This window comes from Paracoccidioides lutzii (assembly GCF_000150705.2).
Source record: "Paracoccidioides lutzii Pb01 unplaced genomic scaffold supercont2.61, whole genome shotgun sequence".
In the NCBI taxonomy this organism is placed as follows: Eukaryota; Fungi; Ascomycota; class Eurotiomycetes; order Onygenales; family Ajellomycetaceae; genus Paracoccidioides; species Paracoccidioides lutzii.
The window spans coordinates 1,696-14,350 of NW_015441007.1; the positions used below are offsets into that span (position 1 = coordinate 1,696).

A 12,655-nucleotide genomic window follows, 5' to 3' on the forward strand; every position below is an offset into this window, starting at 1 on the left:
AATTGAAAGTTACTATTAAGAATATTATATAGAAAAAAAGATTTAAATAAAAAGATATTTAGTAGTATATTATTTAAAAAGAGAAAATCTAAAAATTGATAACTAATAATATGAAAAAAATATAAGAATTTATAAAATCATAAATTAATAAATATTATTATGAGTTTAACTTTAAAATAGAATATAAGATCTTTTTATTATTCAAAAACTATAGAATTCAATATTTTAATAAAAAGCTTGTAAAGTAAAATAAAAACTTATTTAAAATTATTGAAAAAATTTACAACAACTATAAATTAATATTATTAAACAATATGAAAATTTATTCAATATTCTTCTCTAATAATATATAAAAAGCTATAAATAACTTTATATCAGAATAATTAAATAAAATATCAGAATTAATTAAAATATAATATGAAAATTGTAAAGGGTTAAGCTCTAAGAACTAGAGGCTAGTCCTCCTATATAACAAGGACGAATTGCTTGAGAAAGGGAAGAAAAGAATGAGATGAGAACTTGAGCTTAAGCAAGCTCATGTAGCATGATCATGTGTGCACATGCAAATGATGACTAGGCTGAGTCAGTCAGCTAGAGCAAATCTAGGGGTTCAACTTCTTATAATGCCACTCTCTTCAAATCTCACAATTCTTTGATGAGGAATCACAGTCGCCTTTTGCTAGGCCAGCCAGAGGTCACCTAGATACATATCATGATCATATAACTCATTCACCATGTAGAGAAAGGCTCATTCAGTTATGTGACTGCTTATATCAATTCAAATGCCAGTCACTATGCTTGTGGAGAGTTCCATAGAGTCTTCAAAGCCAGTCATTTTAACAGAGGGAATTTCAATGCACAGAAGCTTATGCTTGTTAACATAGAATTGAGAAATAAGATCATAGACATTACATTCACTGTCTATCATTGCTTTAGTTGAAAAGACATTATCTACTAAAGCATCAACAGTGAAGGGTTTGAATATCATCTTAGATTTAAATCTTCTCCATTGCTTTCTCATAAGCTTTTTATTTCACTTCTTCCAGTGTCTTTTAGTTGAAGCTACTCTTTTTCTAAATTCTCACTCATATTCACATTGTTGTCATTTAGTACTGGCTCAGAGATCACTTTAGCTATCATGAAGATGGCAGAATATTTGAGAGATTTGAATGAGCAGCTCTTAATCATATGACCTCCAGCTTCACATCTCAGGCACAGGCCTTGCTCTCTTTGTTGATTAACCTCTGTCTGATTTATCAATTTGATGTGATGAGCACTTGAGATCATAGCACCAGGAGAGAGATTCATCAGATCATCAGTGAAAGCTTGAGACTAGTTTTGTTAGTCAAGAACAGTATGATGAAGTAGAGAGTGTGAATTAGATGTTGTATAATCTGAAGAAGATCTGTCCTCATGATGTTTAGACTACTGTCTTAAAGTCTTAAGCTTAGAGAGTTGATGATCAACTAATCTAAACTTCCTGCAGTAATTCTCATAGAGAGATAGTTTTCTTACACCCATCATGCCTTCCCTCAGCTCCATGCTTAGAGCAGATTTCAAATACCTCTTTTTAACATGATCATTTCATTTATGACCATCAGCTTCCAGCAGTAGCTGATTAAATTCAGACAGAAAGTCAAAGAGAGCTCTTCTATCCTGCTGTAGATTGTTGAGCTTTTGCATAGCCTTTTTCTGTCATGCAGAATCACTAAAGAGCATGTGTGTCTGCTTCAGTAAGCTCTCTATCATGAAGTTGATCTTGTTCTTATTATTCTCAATTCAGAGGTAAACTCAAGCTGCTGCCATTTCTTTTAGTCTTGAGTACACATATCAAATACATTTCTCATTATTATATAAAGCTTTTCTATCAATCTTAAGTTTTGATTGAAGCTTTAGCTCTCACTGAGAGTAGTGCTTCAGATTAGAATCATCATACTTCTCACAGTCTGATAGCTTGGTCTTTGATCTTCTGACTGCAATGAGTGATTATGAGTTTTATTGAGAGAGAATTGATGTTGAGATGTTCAAAGCTTATTGTAAATTAACTATTTCAGCTTGCTTAGCTGCTATTAAATCTCTGTTCTTACACTGAATCTGTTTCTGCTGTTGAAAAAAGATCATTCATTGTTGTTCAAAGCTGCTGAGAGTGTTCCTGCTCATTGCTTCATGTTGATTCATTTGTTGTACAAGTCTGCTACTTTATCTCATTTAGCTAGATGTTTTCAATATTGCTTATTTATTTGTTAGCACAATTGCTAACCCAGTCTATTCATATATCAGTGCTATCACTGAACTTTGTGATGCAGAATTTAAGACTTTTAATAGTCTATCATATGTCAGTATGTTTGCTGAGCTTCATGATACAGAATTAAGACTTTCAGTGGCCTATCAATAAAAAGAGTGAAGCAATTTATAATGTAAAGGATTAAGCTCTAAGAACTAGAGGCTAGTCCTCCTATATAACAAGGATAAATTGCTTGAGAAAGGGAAGAAAAGAATGAGATGAGAACTTGAGCTTAAGCAAGCTTACATAGTATGATCACATGCACATGTGCAAATGATGACTAGGCTGAGTCAGCCAGCTAGAGCAAATCTAAAGATTCAACCCCTTATAAAAAATATATTAAAAATTAAAAATATTTTAAAAAGTTATATTTTTTTTATAAAAGCTTTTATATAAGATAAAGTATTTAAAATTTAATATTGATTTAATATAATACTTAATACTGATTTTAAAATAATTATTATATTTGATTTAAAAATTTTATACTATAAATTCAACAAAAGTAAAACTTTTAAAGTGAGTAAATAAATAATTAAAGATTTAAAAAAAATAACTATCTAGTAAATGAAATTAGATAATAATTTATTAGCATAAGAGTATATTTAGATTTTTTTAAAAAAATAATATAATAATATAAAATAAACTTTATTTAGACTTTTTAATAGTATAACATTATTGAGTTAAAAAGAGAAATTGCAATTATCTAGCAATAGTATAGTAATGAATCTTATAATTACTTTATAAATAATTACTTTATAAAGATAAGAACTATTTAATAATTATATTAAAAAAATAACTATATTAAAAAAAAAGTATAAAAATAATATCTTTTCTGAATTCATCTTTTAAAAATTATTTTAATATTTTATTAAAATAATTTATCTAATTGATAATTGAATATCTATTTCTTTTATATTTATATTAAAACTATAATAACTTGTTTTAAAAATCTTATTATATCACTGAATTAGATTAAATATTAAAATATTTTTATTTATTATATATTTTTATCTGTTATTTTGATTTAATAATATAATTTTATAATTATATTCAAAAATATCAATTAAGAATATACGATAAAGAATTAAGTCTTAAAAAAATAAATTAAATTAAAGTATTTTTCATTATTACTATTATAAATAAGTAGTTCTGAGCTATTATTTATATTATATTATCTTAAATATTGATTAATTATTTTTTACTTGATTGAAAGAATTTAATAATTAGTAAATTAAACTATAGTAATAATAAATATAAAAGTTTAATAATAAATACTCTTTAGATTGACAAGAAACTATCTTTTATTATATCATATATATTTATATTAAGTAGTTTTATTAATTATTTTTATATAATAATATTTATATAATTGAAAAAATTCATCATTAAAAGATTATAGTATATGACTCATATAAAATAAAAATTTAAATATAATGATATTAATAAAATTATAATATTAAAAAAACTCTTTAATAATATAAGATCTATAATTATTAAATAATATTAATTGATGATTGTTAATTTAATATTTTTTAATAATAGTATTAAAATATTTTATTTATTTAAATTTAATTTTATTATTAATAAAATTAATATTAAATATAATATATTATAATTATTAAGTAGATTAAAGTATATATATTAATAATTTAAATAAATTTTTAATTATAATTAATAATTTCAATATTATAATATCTATATTAATATATTCTATTATTATTATTAACTTATAAAAATATAATAATTATATAATAGAATTAATATCTTGATAAATAATTATTATTTATTATATATATTTTTCTTTTTTTTAAATTTCAATCTTGTTGAAATTATAAATATTATTAGTATAAAACTTATATTAATAGAAAATAGATTTATAGTAGTTAAATCAGTTGATAATAAAAATTATATTTTTATTTATTATTTGTTTTAAATTTAAAATTTTTATTTAATTTTATTATAATTTAGCAAATATTTGATAAGTTAATATACTTATATCTTGCATATGATAGAAAAAGAAGTAATAGAATCAGTATAATAATGACTAAATATTTAATTAATGATTTTAATATATTCAACTATAGAAAAGTAAAAGATTTTATCTAATTGATAAATATATTTCTTGATTATTTTCTTCTGACTATTATTTAATATTTGATTGATTGAAATTATTATATTTTTTAATCTCTTTCTCTTAATATATTTATATAAAATTTTATATAGAATTTTAAATTTTTATATTATATCTGTTATTTTAAATTTTAAATTTAATTTTATAATATTTAATATCATCTGAATCTAATCTTCTAAATATTTAATATTATTAGACATGATGATAGTGATTATTAATTTTTAAAGATTAGTGATAAATATATAATAAAAAAATTTTTATTATAATCATATTTTCTTTATAGTGGGGCGCACTCACTACCTCTTATTAGTAAGTGCGCGAGGCACAGTTAATGTAATTCCTTACAGAGTGAACACCCACCAAGTGAACAATCAAATTGAAATATTTCAACTAGTTTTAATTTAAACCATCTACGTTCGACAACCTCTAATTAAATTAAATTAAATGATACTAGGTCCAGAACATTCAATTCCTCCATGTCTGTGAGAACTGCAATTGCTGCATTGTGGTGGAGCCTGTCAGCATGACATAGGCTCTGGCCGCAGAGGTTTGAGGGGTTGTTCAGCAGGTTGTTCAGCAGGCTCAGCAGGCGGAATAATAAAATTCTGAGCTTCATCTCTGTTAGACCCCCTGCGCTTTGAATCCTGCGGGTAGATTAGTTATCACAACATGTTACATAAGCGCGTAGCTTGCAGCTCACTACAAAAGCTCATAAGGCATGTTTACTTATTTTTTTTTTCTATTCTTTTCAATATTTTTTTTATATTTTTAAAAATCTAAATCTAGTTCATTATGTTTTTATATTATAAAAAAAGCTACTTATTTAAAATTATAAAATTTTTATATTAAATTATAAATTAATATTGATAAATAATTAATAAATAATTAACAAGTAGTTAATAAGTAGTTAATATAAATACTTTATAAATAATCCCAAATAATATATATTTTAATTACAGTAAAAGTAATATTAACTTAAATTTAAATATTAAAAAAATAATATTAGATAGTTATTAATTATTTATTAACTAATTAATAAGTAATTAAATTTTAATTATTAAATATTTGTAAAGTATTTATAATATTTATAACTTTTAAAGCTATACTAATTTTATTATTAATTTTAATAATAAAATTTCTATTATTATCATTATTAAGAAAATCATTCAAATCATCATCAAACATCTAAGACTTGAGAGTTGCAGACATGTTTTGAAGTGCCTGAAAAGTAGTTAACAAATACCCTAGAAGAGATTGAAGTTTTTGATTTTGATGAGAAATTATTATGGTATTGTATTGTTTTTGTCACCTGACCTCCCTTTATATGTCAGTCACATGGGGAGATCGGCCAAGCCTTTTAGCGAGGTCGACCGATCTGTATGCTCCACCCACCAGAACATACCATATTGCGGTATATAAAGGCAGCAGCTACAGCCGCACCTGGGTGCTGAGTCAGCCCGCACCCTTGCAACTCGAACCTAAGTGACAGTTTCAGTTTATCTCAACAAGGTCTTTTTTCACTATCTGACTTTTTTCTTCCTCACAGGTTATCATCGACATTGGTCCTCTTAGTCTCTTCTTCGCCGCCCCTTGAACCTTCGTTTTGTTTCAGTTCCTCACTAATCTCTTACTTCTGCGAAGGCTAGGACAGGTGTTCTTCTCCTTCGCTTCTTCCTTTACGGCACAGCGTTTCCCAGGTCCATTTCTTAGACCTCTTAATACTGGCCATTTCCTGTATCTGCTCCGACTCAGAGCTTCATTAATTCCAATTCATCCAATCTATCCGTTTTGATGTCTAATACCTCTTCTGCTTTCTGGATTTCGCATTGAACACCGTTTCATCTCCAATCTTACCTGACTCCATACGACCCTTATTCATCATGCCAGGGTTCGCAGATTCGTTCTGGACACCCGACTATGCAAGCGGGTTGGGTATCCTGGTCTCCAAATTGCAGCAGGGGATTGTGGAAAACCAGCAGATACTTACCATCGCAAGTATGCGGGCTGTTGCGGAGGAACAGTATAGCGCAAAGCTGGGTGAAATAGCTCCCGCAATTGACCGCATGGGCAATGGTTTTGCAATGGACGATGGTGCGAGCGTCCGAAAGGTCAGATCCCAAGGCCTTTTTTTTTTTTTTTTTTTTTTTTTTTGAATAAATATAAACGGTTTTGTGAGATTCTCATTCCTAATACTCCCTCATGTTCGCATGAATTTAGGCATACGAAGGAATCCGCAGCGAAATGATAGAAGCCACAAAAAACCACCAGAAGATAGCATCCAGCATTCGAGAACTTGTTGTTAACCCATTTGGTCGCTGGGCCGACCAGCATGAACTTCGAATTCTCAACAGCCAAGAAGAACTCCAGATCAGGATCAAGGAGCATCATAAACAGACAGAGGCTGTCAGGAAACTGAGGACCCAATACTTTAACAAATGTCGCTTGGTTGAAGATTTGGAGGAGGAGAACAAACTGGCTTTTCAGAGCCCTGAGAAGGAGGCCGCTGGGAGCCCCAAAACGCAACCACTCCCGCCAACCATTGTGCTCGAGAATGTGGCTGAGGAACTCGAACCAGTGGAGCTAGGCGATAAGATTTACCATCCAGAGCAGCTGAAGCAACTATTGATCCAGATGATGGGAACCATCAAACTCGGGGAGGTCAAGATTGCCATTTTAGGAACTTATCAAAATACATCCACTGGAGCAGACATTGTTGATTTCATTCAGAAGCACATGGGTGCTTCAAGTATCAGCTACGCCGAAAGACTTGGGCAGGATTTGGTGGACAATGGCTTCTTGCGTCTTGTAGGGAACGTAGGCAATACTTTTGCCAACAGCTCGAGGATGAATTACCAGTGGCGCTCCAAAGCTTTCCAAGTTTCCGGTATTCCAGAGAAAAAGAAGTCGCTGTTACGAGTATCGACGCTTGGGGTAGGTGGTGATGAGGCCGCGGACTCCCCGACCGCTGTTGCAGTTGCTGATTTATTCTCTCAATGGAACCCGCTCAACAACCCACATCCCAACGAAACTCCTGCAGAAAAGCTTCGACGTGAAGCTCGCGAAGCTGACGAGCGATACAAAGCCGCGGTGAAAAAATTAGATCGCCTACGATGTCAACTTGAGGAAGAAATGGTCGATTATCTGCGTTTCATGGAGCGTTGTGAGTTGGATCGCTTGAAGGCCATCAAGGCTGTTGTGTTGGATTTCTCTGGTGCGATTAGCAATGTTATTCCGTCCCTGCGCAGCACTGTCGATAAGATGATGCTATTCCAGGAGACTATTCAGCCTCACGGAGATCTAAGATATTTGCTGGAGAATTATCGCACCGGTGCCTTCGTCCCCCGTGTTCAGCCATACGAAAATTACTATGGCACCGTTGATGGTATGGGCTCATTCTTCCCCCCCCCCCCCCCCCCCCCCCCCACCAACACCTCTTGCTTTTCTTTGAAGATGATATTTTTGAAGAGGGAAAGAGTTTTGATAATTCCAATGCAGAACAAACATTTGGTGTCGATCTCGAAGCCAGGGCTAGAGCTGATAGAAGACGCGTCCCTATCATTGTCACGACTATTTTGACATACCTGGATGATCGTGAGGCTATTCCCCTACCGTCTCTGTGTTACTAGCTTTATAACTAACATTGAGGATAGACTATCCGGACCTCGAAGGTGATGAAGCACGACGTGCCATCTGGCTGCACGAAGTTCCGCTCGCTGTTACGCATCATTTACGCAATGCTCTGAATAATGGAAAACCATTTACGCATGATGTTTTAGAAAAATACGAAATACCAGTTGTTGCGAGTGTTTTGAAATTATATCTTCTTGAACTTCCAGGTCCGGTGTTCTCCTATTTTTTAAGTGCATTCTTCCCAGATTCTAAACACTGATGAACAAATAGATTCCCTTGTTTCTTCCCAAGTCTACGAAATTGTGCGGACGGTGTACACTACGGCCAGTGAGGCTCCAGCGGAAGGCCGCATCAAAGTTCTTCAGAGCACACTTGGACAGCTCCGTTTGAACAACATCGCTACTCTCGACGCTATCATTACCCACTTTACCCGGCTTATCGACCTCACATCAGCAGACGAAACCTACGTTACAGCCCTGGCGCAGAATCTAGCGCCGTGCATTCTCCGCCCACGTCTCGAGAATAATCTTACCATGGATGAGCGCCACAGCTACCGCCTTCTCCGCGATCTATTCGACCACAAGGACGAAATCTTCGGTGAGCTCAAACGCCAATCAAGTTCCCTTGGAAACTTGGGCCCTGGAGGTCCCAGACCCAGAGCTATCAGCACGGACGAAAGCAACCGACGTGTGAACATGGAAGCACGGCAGCGCGCTATAGTTGATCGTTCCCGCGCTACCAGCCCGGCACCCTCAAACCGGCACCGTCGTGATAGGTCAACCGGTGGCTCAGAATCAATGCGCTTCCCCGTCAATGTCAGCAGTCCGTCATCCTCTGCGACGGAGCGTCGAACAACCCGCAATAGCCTTGAGGTACCAGACTCAGCCATTTCTTCGCCCCCGGCAGATAAGTCCAACAAACCCGTTTTACCGTCCTCTTCTGCTACAATCCTGGACTCTATTGTCACCAATGGCAGCGGCAATCACACAGCAACCGACAGCGTCAGCTCCTCCACCACGTTATCCGAACCCGTGCCCACCGCCACTAACAGCGTTAGCAATAACACCGGCGGTATGGAAAAGAGCAAATCTCTCTCTCGATCCAGTGGACGGTATAGCCGCATTGCAGGGCTGAAGCGGGATAGCGTTGCGGAGAGCGAGAAGGATGTACAATCCGAGTTCCCGAAACATACTGGAGTGACGCTTCAAGATGCGCCGATGGATGACTGACTTGAAGCATTTATGCCGGTGTCGATGTGCAGTTACGAACGATACGACAGGGCAAACTTTTTTTAATTTTATTTCTCTCTCCCCCCCCCCCATATTTGATTTTGGGATCGTGGTGAGATGTGTCGTACATGAATATTTTCGAGCGAGTGGGAGAGCGGCAGGCGATGTGGGCGTTTGGTTGTTAAATCTGCTCATTGAACTATTTCCTTTCACGTACTTCTCATATTTTATTATCAGATGACTTTTTATTCTAAGGGATGTAATCCAATTATGTACGCTATCACGGTACTTCTATTCGTTTCTCCCCTAGGGTCACGAGTTTCTTTTCTTTTCTACTACTTTCTTTTGGTTTTGGGTCTTGTTGTATTGTAATATCTTCTCTCGACATGCCATTTTCGACAATCCCACTGTCAACCTTAATGTTATTCCAGTGGTAGTCTCAGTGCTACTTCCCTTTCCATACCCACCCCATTCCAGAGTTTTGTTCAACCTTTTTAGAATGGTGATTTTCCTTTTCCGTAATTGTATGTATAAATCAATTCTATCCAATTTTGATTGAGCCACGTCAAACTGTCCTGCAGCACGGTCGCCACTAGATGGGCCTCATTTAAGGTCCCGATAGCTTCCGGTTTTTGAACTGGTTCATTGCTATTGATGAGAAATCCAGACCAATCGGTCAACGGTATTTCCAAGGACAATTCACAGTGGCAATTCAGCAATATGAACATTAAAGCATAGCAGTTAAATCCTATCACCTCATGCAAATAAATGATTTCCTAATTAAACTTTCCACAACCATGAAACTCAATTTCCTGCTAGTCCGGCCTTTCAAAATTGTTTCATAGAATGCTTGAAAGGGAAAGGGGTTCGTTTTCCGGCAGGATTGTCATTTCCATTTCCCCTTCCAATAATAATGCTGTCTTTCCTCTCAGGGAGGAGTGCCCTGAAGTCGCCTTTGGTTGGCGGATGCATACGGAGCTTCCACACCATTTTCTCTCTACAACATGGCCTGGACGACTTGATTCTACTTGTCCGTTATTGAAGAAATAATTGATGACAAACGGACGCGAAGCAATTCAAAAATCTGCCGTAGCGGTTGTTGAAGCTGATTTCGGTTTCTGTCCGTACACGACCACTCTGAGTGCCGCAAGACGAGGAATTTTAGTCTCCATCTTGACGAACGAAATGATATAGTGAACCATTCACCAAATGTTTACTCACATAGGCCAATATGCATGAATCTTCGTATTGTGCAAATCCTTCCTCACATCCACAAGAAATGCCAGAACACGTTCCTTACTCCAGTCTAAACCACGGGTCATCAGTGCCATACAAAGTCCTTCAAGACCACTCCCAATATTCGCTAGCGTCCACAAGCCCACAGCCTTCTTCTTGGGGTCTTTGGGCCAGCGGTTCGTGGGCCACTTGTAATTGAGGACAGTGACATCAATGTAGCCCGCTTTGATGAGCGTTTCGCGATGGCTCGATGCGGCATTCAGGGGTCGCCCGAGGTTTATGCTGGCTTGTAATATGAGGTCGCTGAATTCTTTCAAGGCTTGGCCTTCACAGAGGGTACCGTCATCGGAGGCCATGGGGAAGATACAGTCTATTAGTTCAATATAACCACCCGGGTTAAGATATCTTTTGATTTTTTCTCCCCCCATCCCCGGGACATGGTACGGATTGTGTTAGCCTATGAGCTCCGCCGCTTCTAAGGTTGGCTGGCTGGGCGGGCAGCGAAAACTAAAGCAAACAAGGAGTGAAAGAACAAGATAGACATACTGGTATGACTGTTCGGCAAGATGAGAGAAATTTGCGAAGCTGCCAACCATCATTCGACTGAAGATGTAATCGAAAGGTTGCGACCATGTCCACTCCTTTTCGAGGTCGTCTAGCTCAAACCTGCAATTCGTAGGAACGCTAGGTTAGTGAAGGTTAGTTCGGCATTCATGCTGTGGCAGGGGAATGTGTTCATTTACATACTAGAGCGGTTGGATAGGACTCAGGTCGACACCGATCACCTTGTAATTGCGATATCAGCGAAGGATTACACGTTGCCTGAAGGGAAAATGGATGCTGCAAACGGAATTAACTGAACCTCTGCAGCTGGGTGAGCATCGGCTGCAAGGGGGTTCCAATGTTAGCATACAGATTGCAGACTGGAGAAGCAGATATCAAGTCAATGACAATGAAACTTGCCATAGTCGATTGCCCATATACCAGTACCAGTTCCCACGTCCAAGACACGATGGGCACGGTCCGCTCCTGGAGCAAAGTGTATCTTGCCACCAAAAGTGATGAAGAAGTGGTGATGCTGCATATCTAGAAACGGGTTCCATCTTATCAGCTCATATCCAGGAAATAAGGATTCATCTGACGGATCCATACCTAGTCGGTCGCTCTCTTCCTGATGCAAGACGGGCTGGTTCAGTGCTTTGCTGGCACTCCCATATGCAGAATTTGTGCAGAGAATCCAAAAGCTTACCTCGTCATTGGGCAAGATATACTCTAATAAGAAAATCTCATTTCAGTTTCATCCGATTATGGTATCAGCCAATGTAAGGGATTAATGGGGCAACTCACTCCCTTCGCTGAGGGAATGATATGTTCGTCCATTTTCAACAACGAAGTCCCGAACGCTTTCGGTCAATGAGATAACGGACAATTGGGCATCATTCTGGGAGCATGTTAATCATTTGTCTGACATCCGTCATTTCAGCCATGGGATATAGTCATCGAATAGCTCACCACCGAGACTGCAGAATCTTCATCAGAATCAGGTACCTGAGATAATGATGTCCGTTAACGATCGACACAGTAAAGATGCAAGTGTAAAAGATAAATATTGAAATAAATTTGATTAACGAGTCGATCAAGATGGGCAACCAACGAAAGACTAGGTCCCTTAACGTACCATTAGAGATGCTAGTTGGCCTGATGGTCTTTCATCATCCGCCATGCTGTCGTTTCAAACTTTCAAACAACGATAGGACTACTATGTTGTTGAGAGGATATTGAAATCGATATGCCGGGCAAGAAGGTGAAATAATAAACATCTATAAAAAAGAATGGATGCGGATTTGGTGCTGCTTTTGCAATGGTTGGAGTAGCTATTGAACTAGCGGGATGGTCTGCATATTCCCCGACGCCGTCTGTCCAAAAGCAAGCTCGTTGTTACGAGGACGCAACCTGATTGGACTTCAACCCTAATTTCTCTGAGGTATCGGTGTTCAGATAGTTAGCATCCTCCGCAAAAGGACATGGGGACGTAAAGCAGCAGTACTCGCGATTGCCGCCGCTAAAGAAGGACTTTCAAACTGGTTTTGAATTGTTATAAGATAGATCATTTTGATCTCTTGAAGCCGTCATCCTTAAATTGAT

The 12,655-nt window shown here is 36.1% G+C and overlaps 2 protein-coding genes across 2 annotated transcripts; one reads left to right on the forward strand and one right to left on the reverse strand.

Moving 5' to 3' along the window:
• Positions 1-6,295: 6,295 nt before the first annotated feature.
• Positions 6,296-9,274, forward strand: PAAG_09013 (rho-GTPase-activating protein; the record flags this gene model as incomplete). The annotated part of the gene is made up of 5 exons (XM_002789025.1): positions 6,296-6,523; positions 6,633-7,797; positions 7,911-8,006; positions 8,066-8,251; positions 8,316-9,274. The coding sequence occupies 5 exons, from the start codon at positions 6,296-6,298 to the stop codon at positions 9,272-9,274; spliced, it is 2,634 nt and encodes an 877-aa protein (XP_002789071.1).
• Positions 9,275-10,350: 1,076 nt separating this feature from the next.
• On the reverse strand, positions 10,351-12,233 carry PAAG_09014 (hypothetical protein; the record flags this gene model as incomplete). Its single annotated transcript, XM_015846706.1, has 11 exons — positions 10,351-10,411; positions 10,496-10,915; positions 11,057-11,194; positions 11,258-11,295; positions 11,373-11,395; positions 11,462-11,596; positions 11,663-11,681; positions 11,760-11,782; positions 11,858-11,951; positions 12,023-12,058; positions 12,189-12,233. 11 exons carry the CDS (start codon positions 12,231-12,233, stop codon positions 10,351-10,353), a joined length of 1,032 nt encoding a protein of 343 aa, XP_015701748.1.
• Between the last annotated feature and the right edge of the window lie 422 nt (positions 12,234-12,655).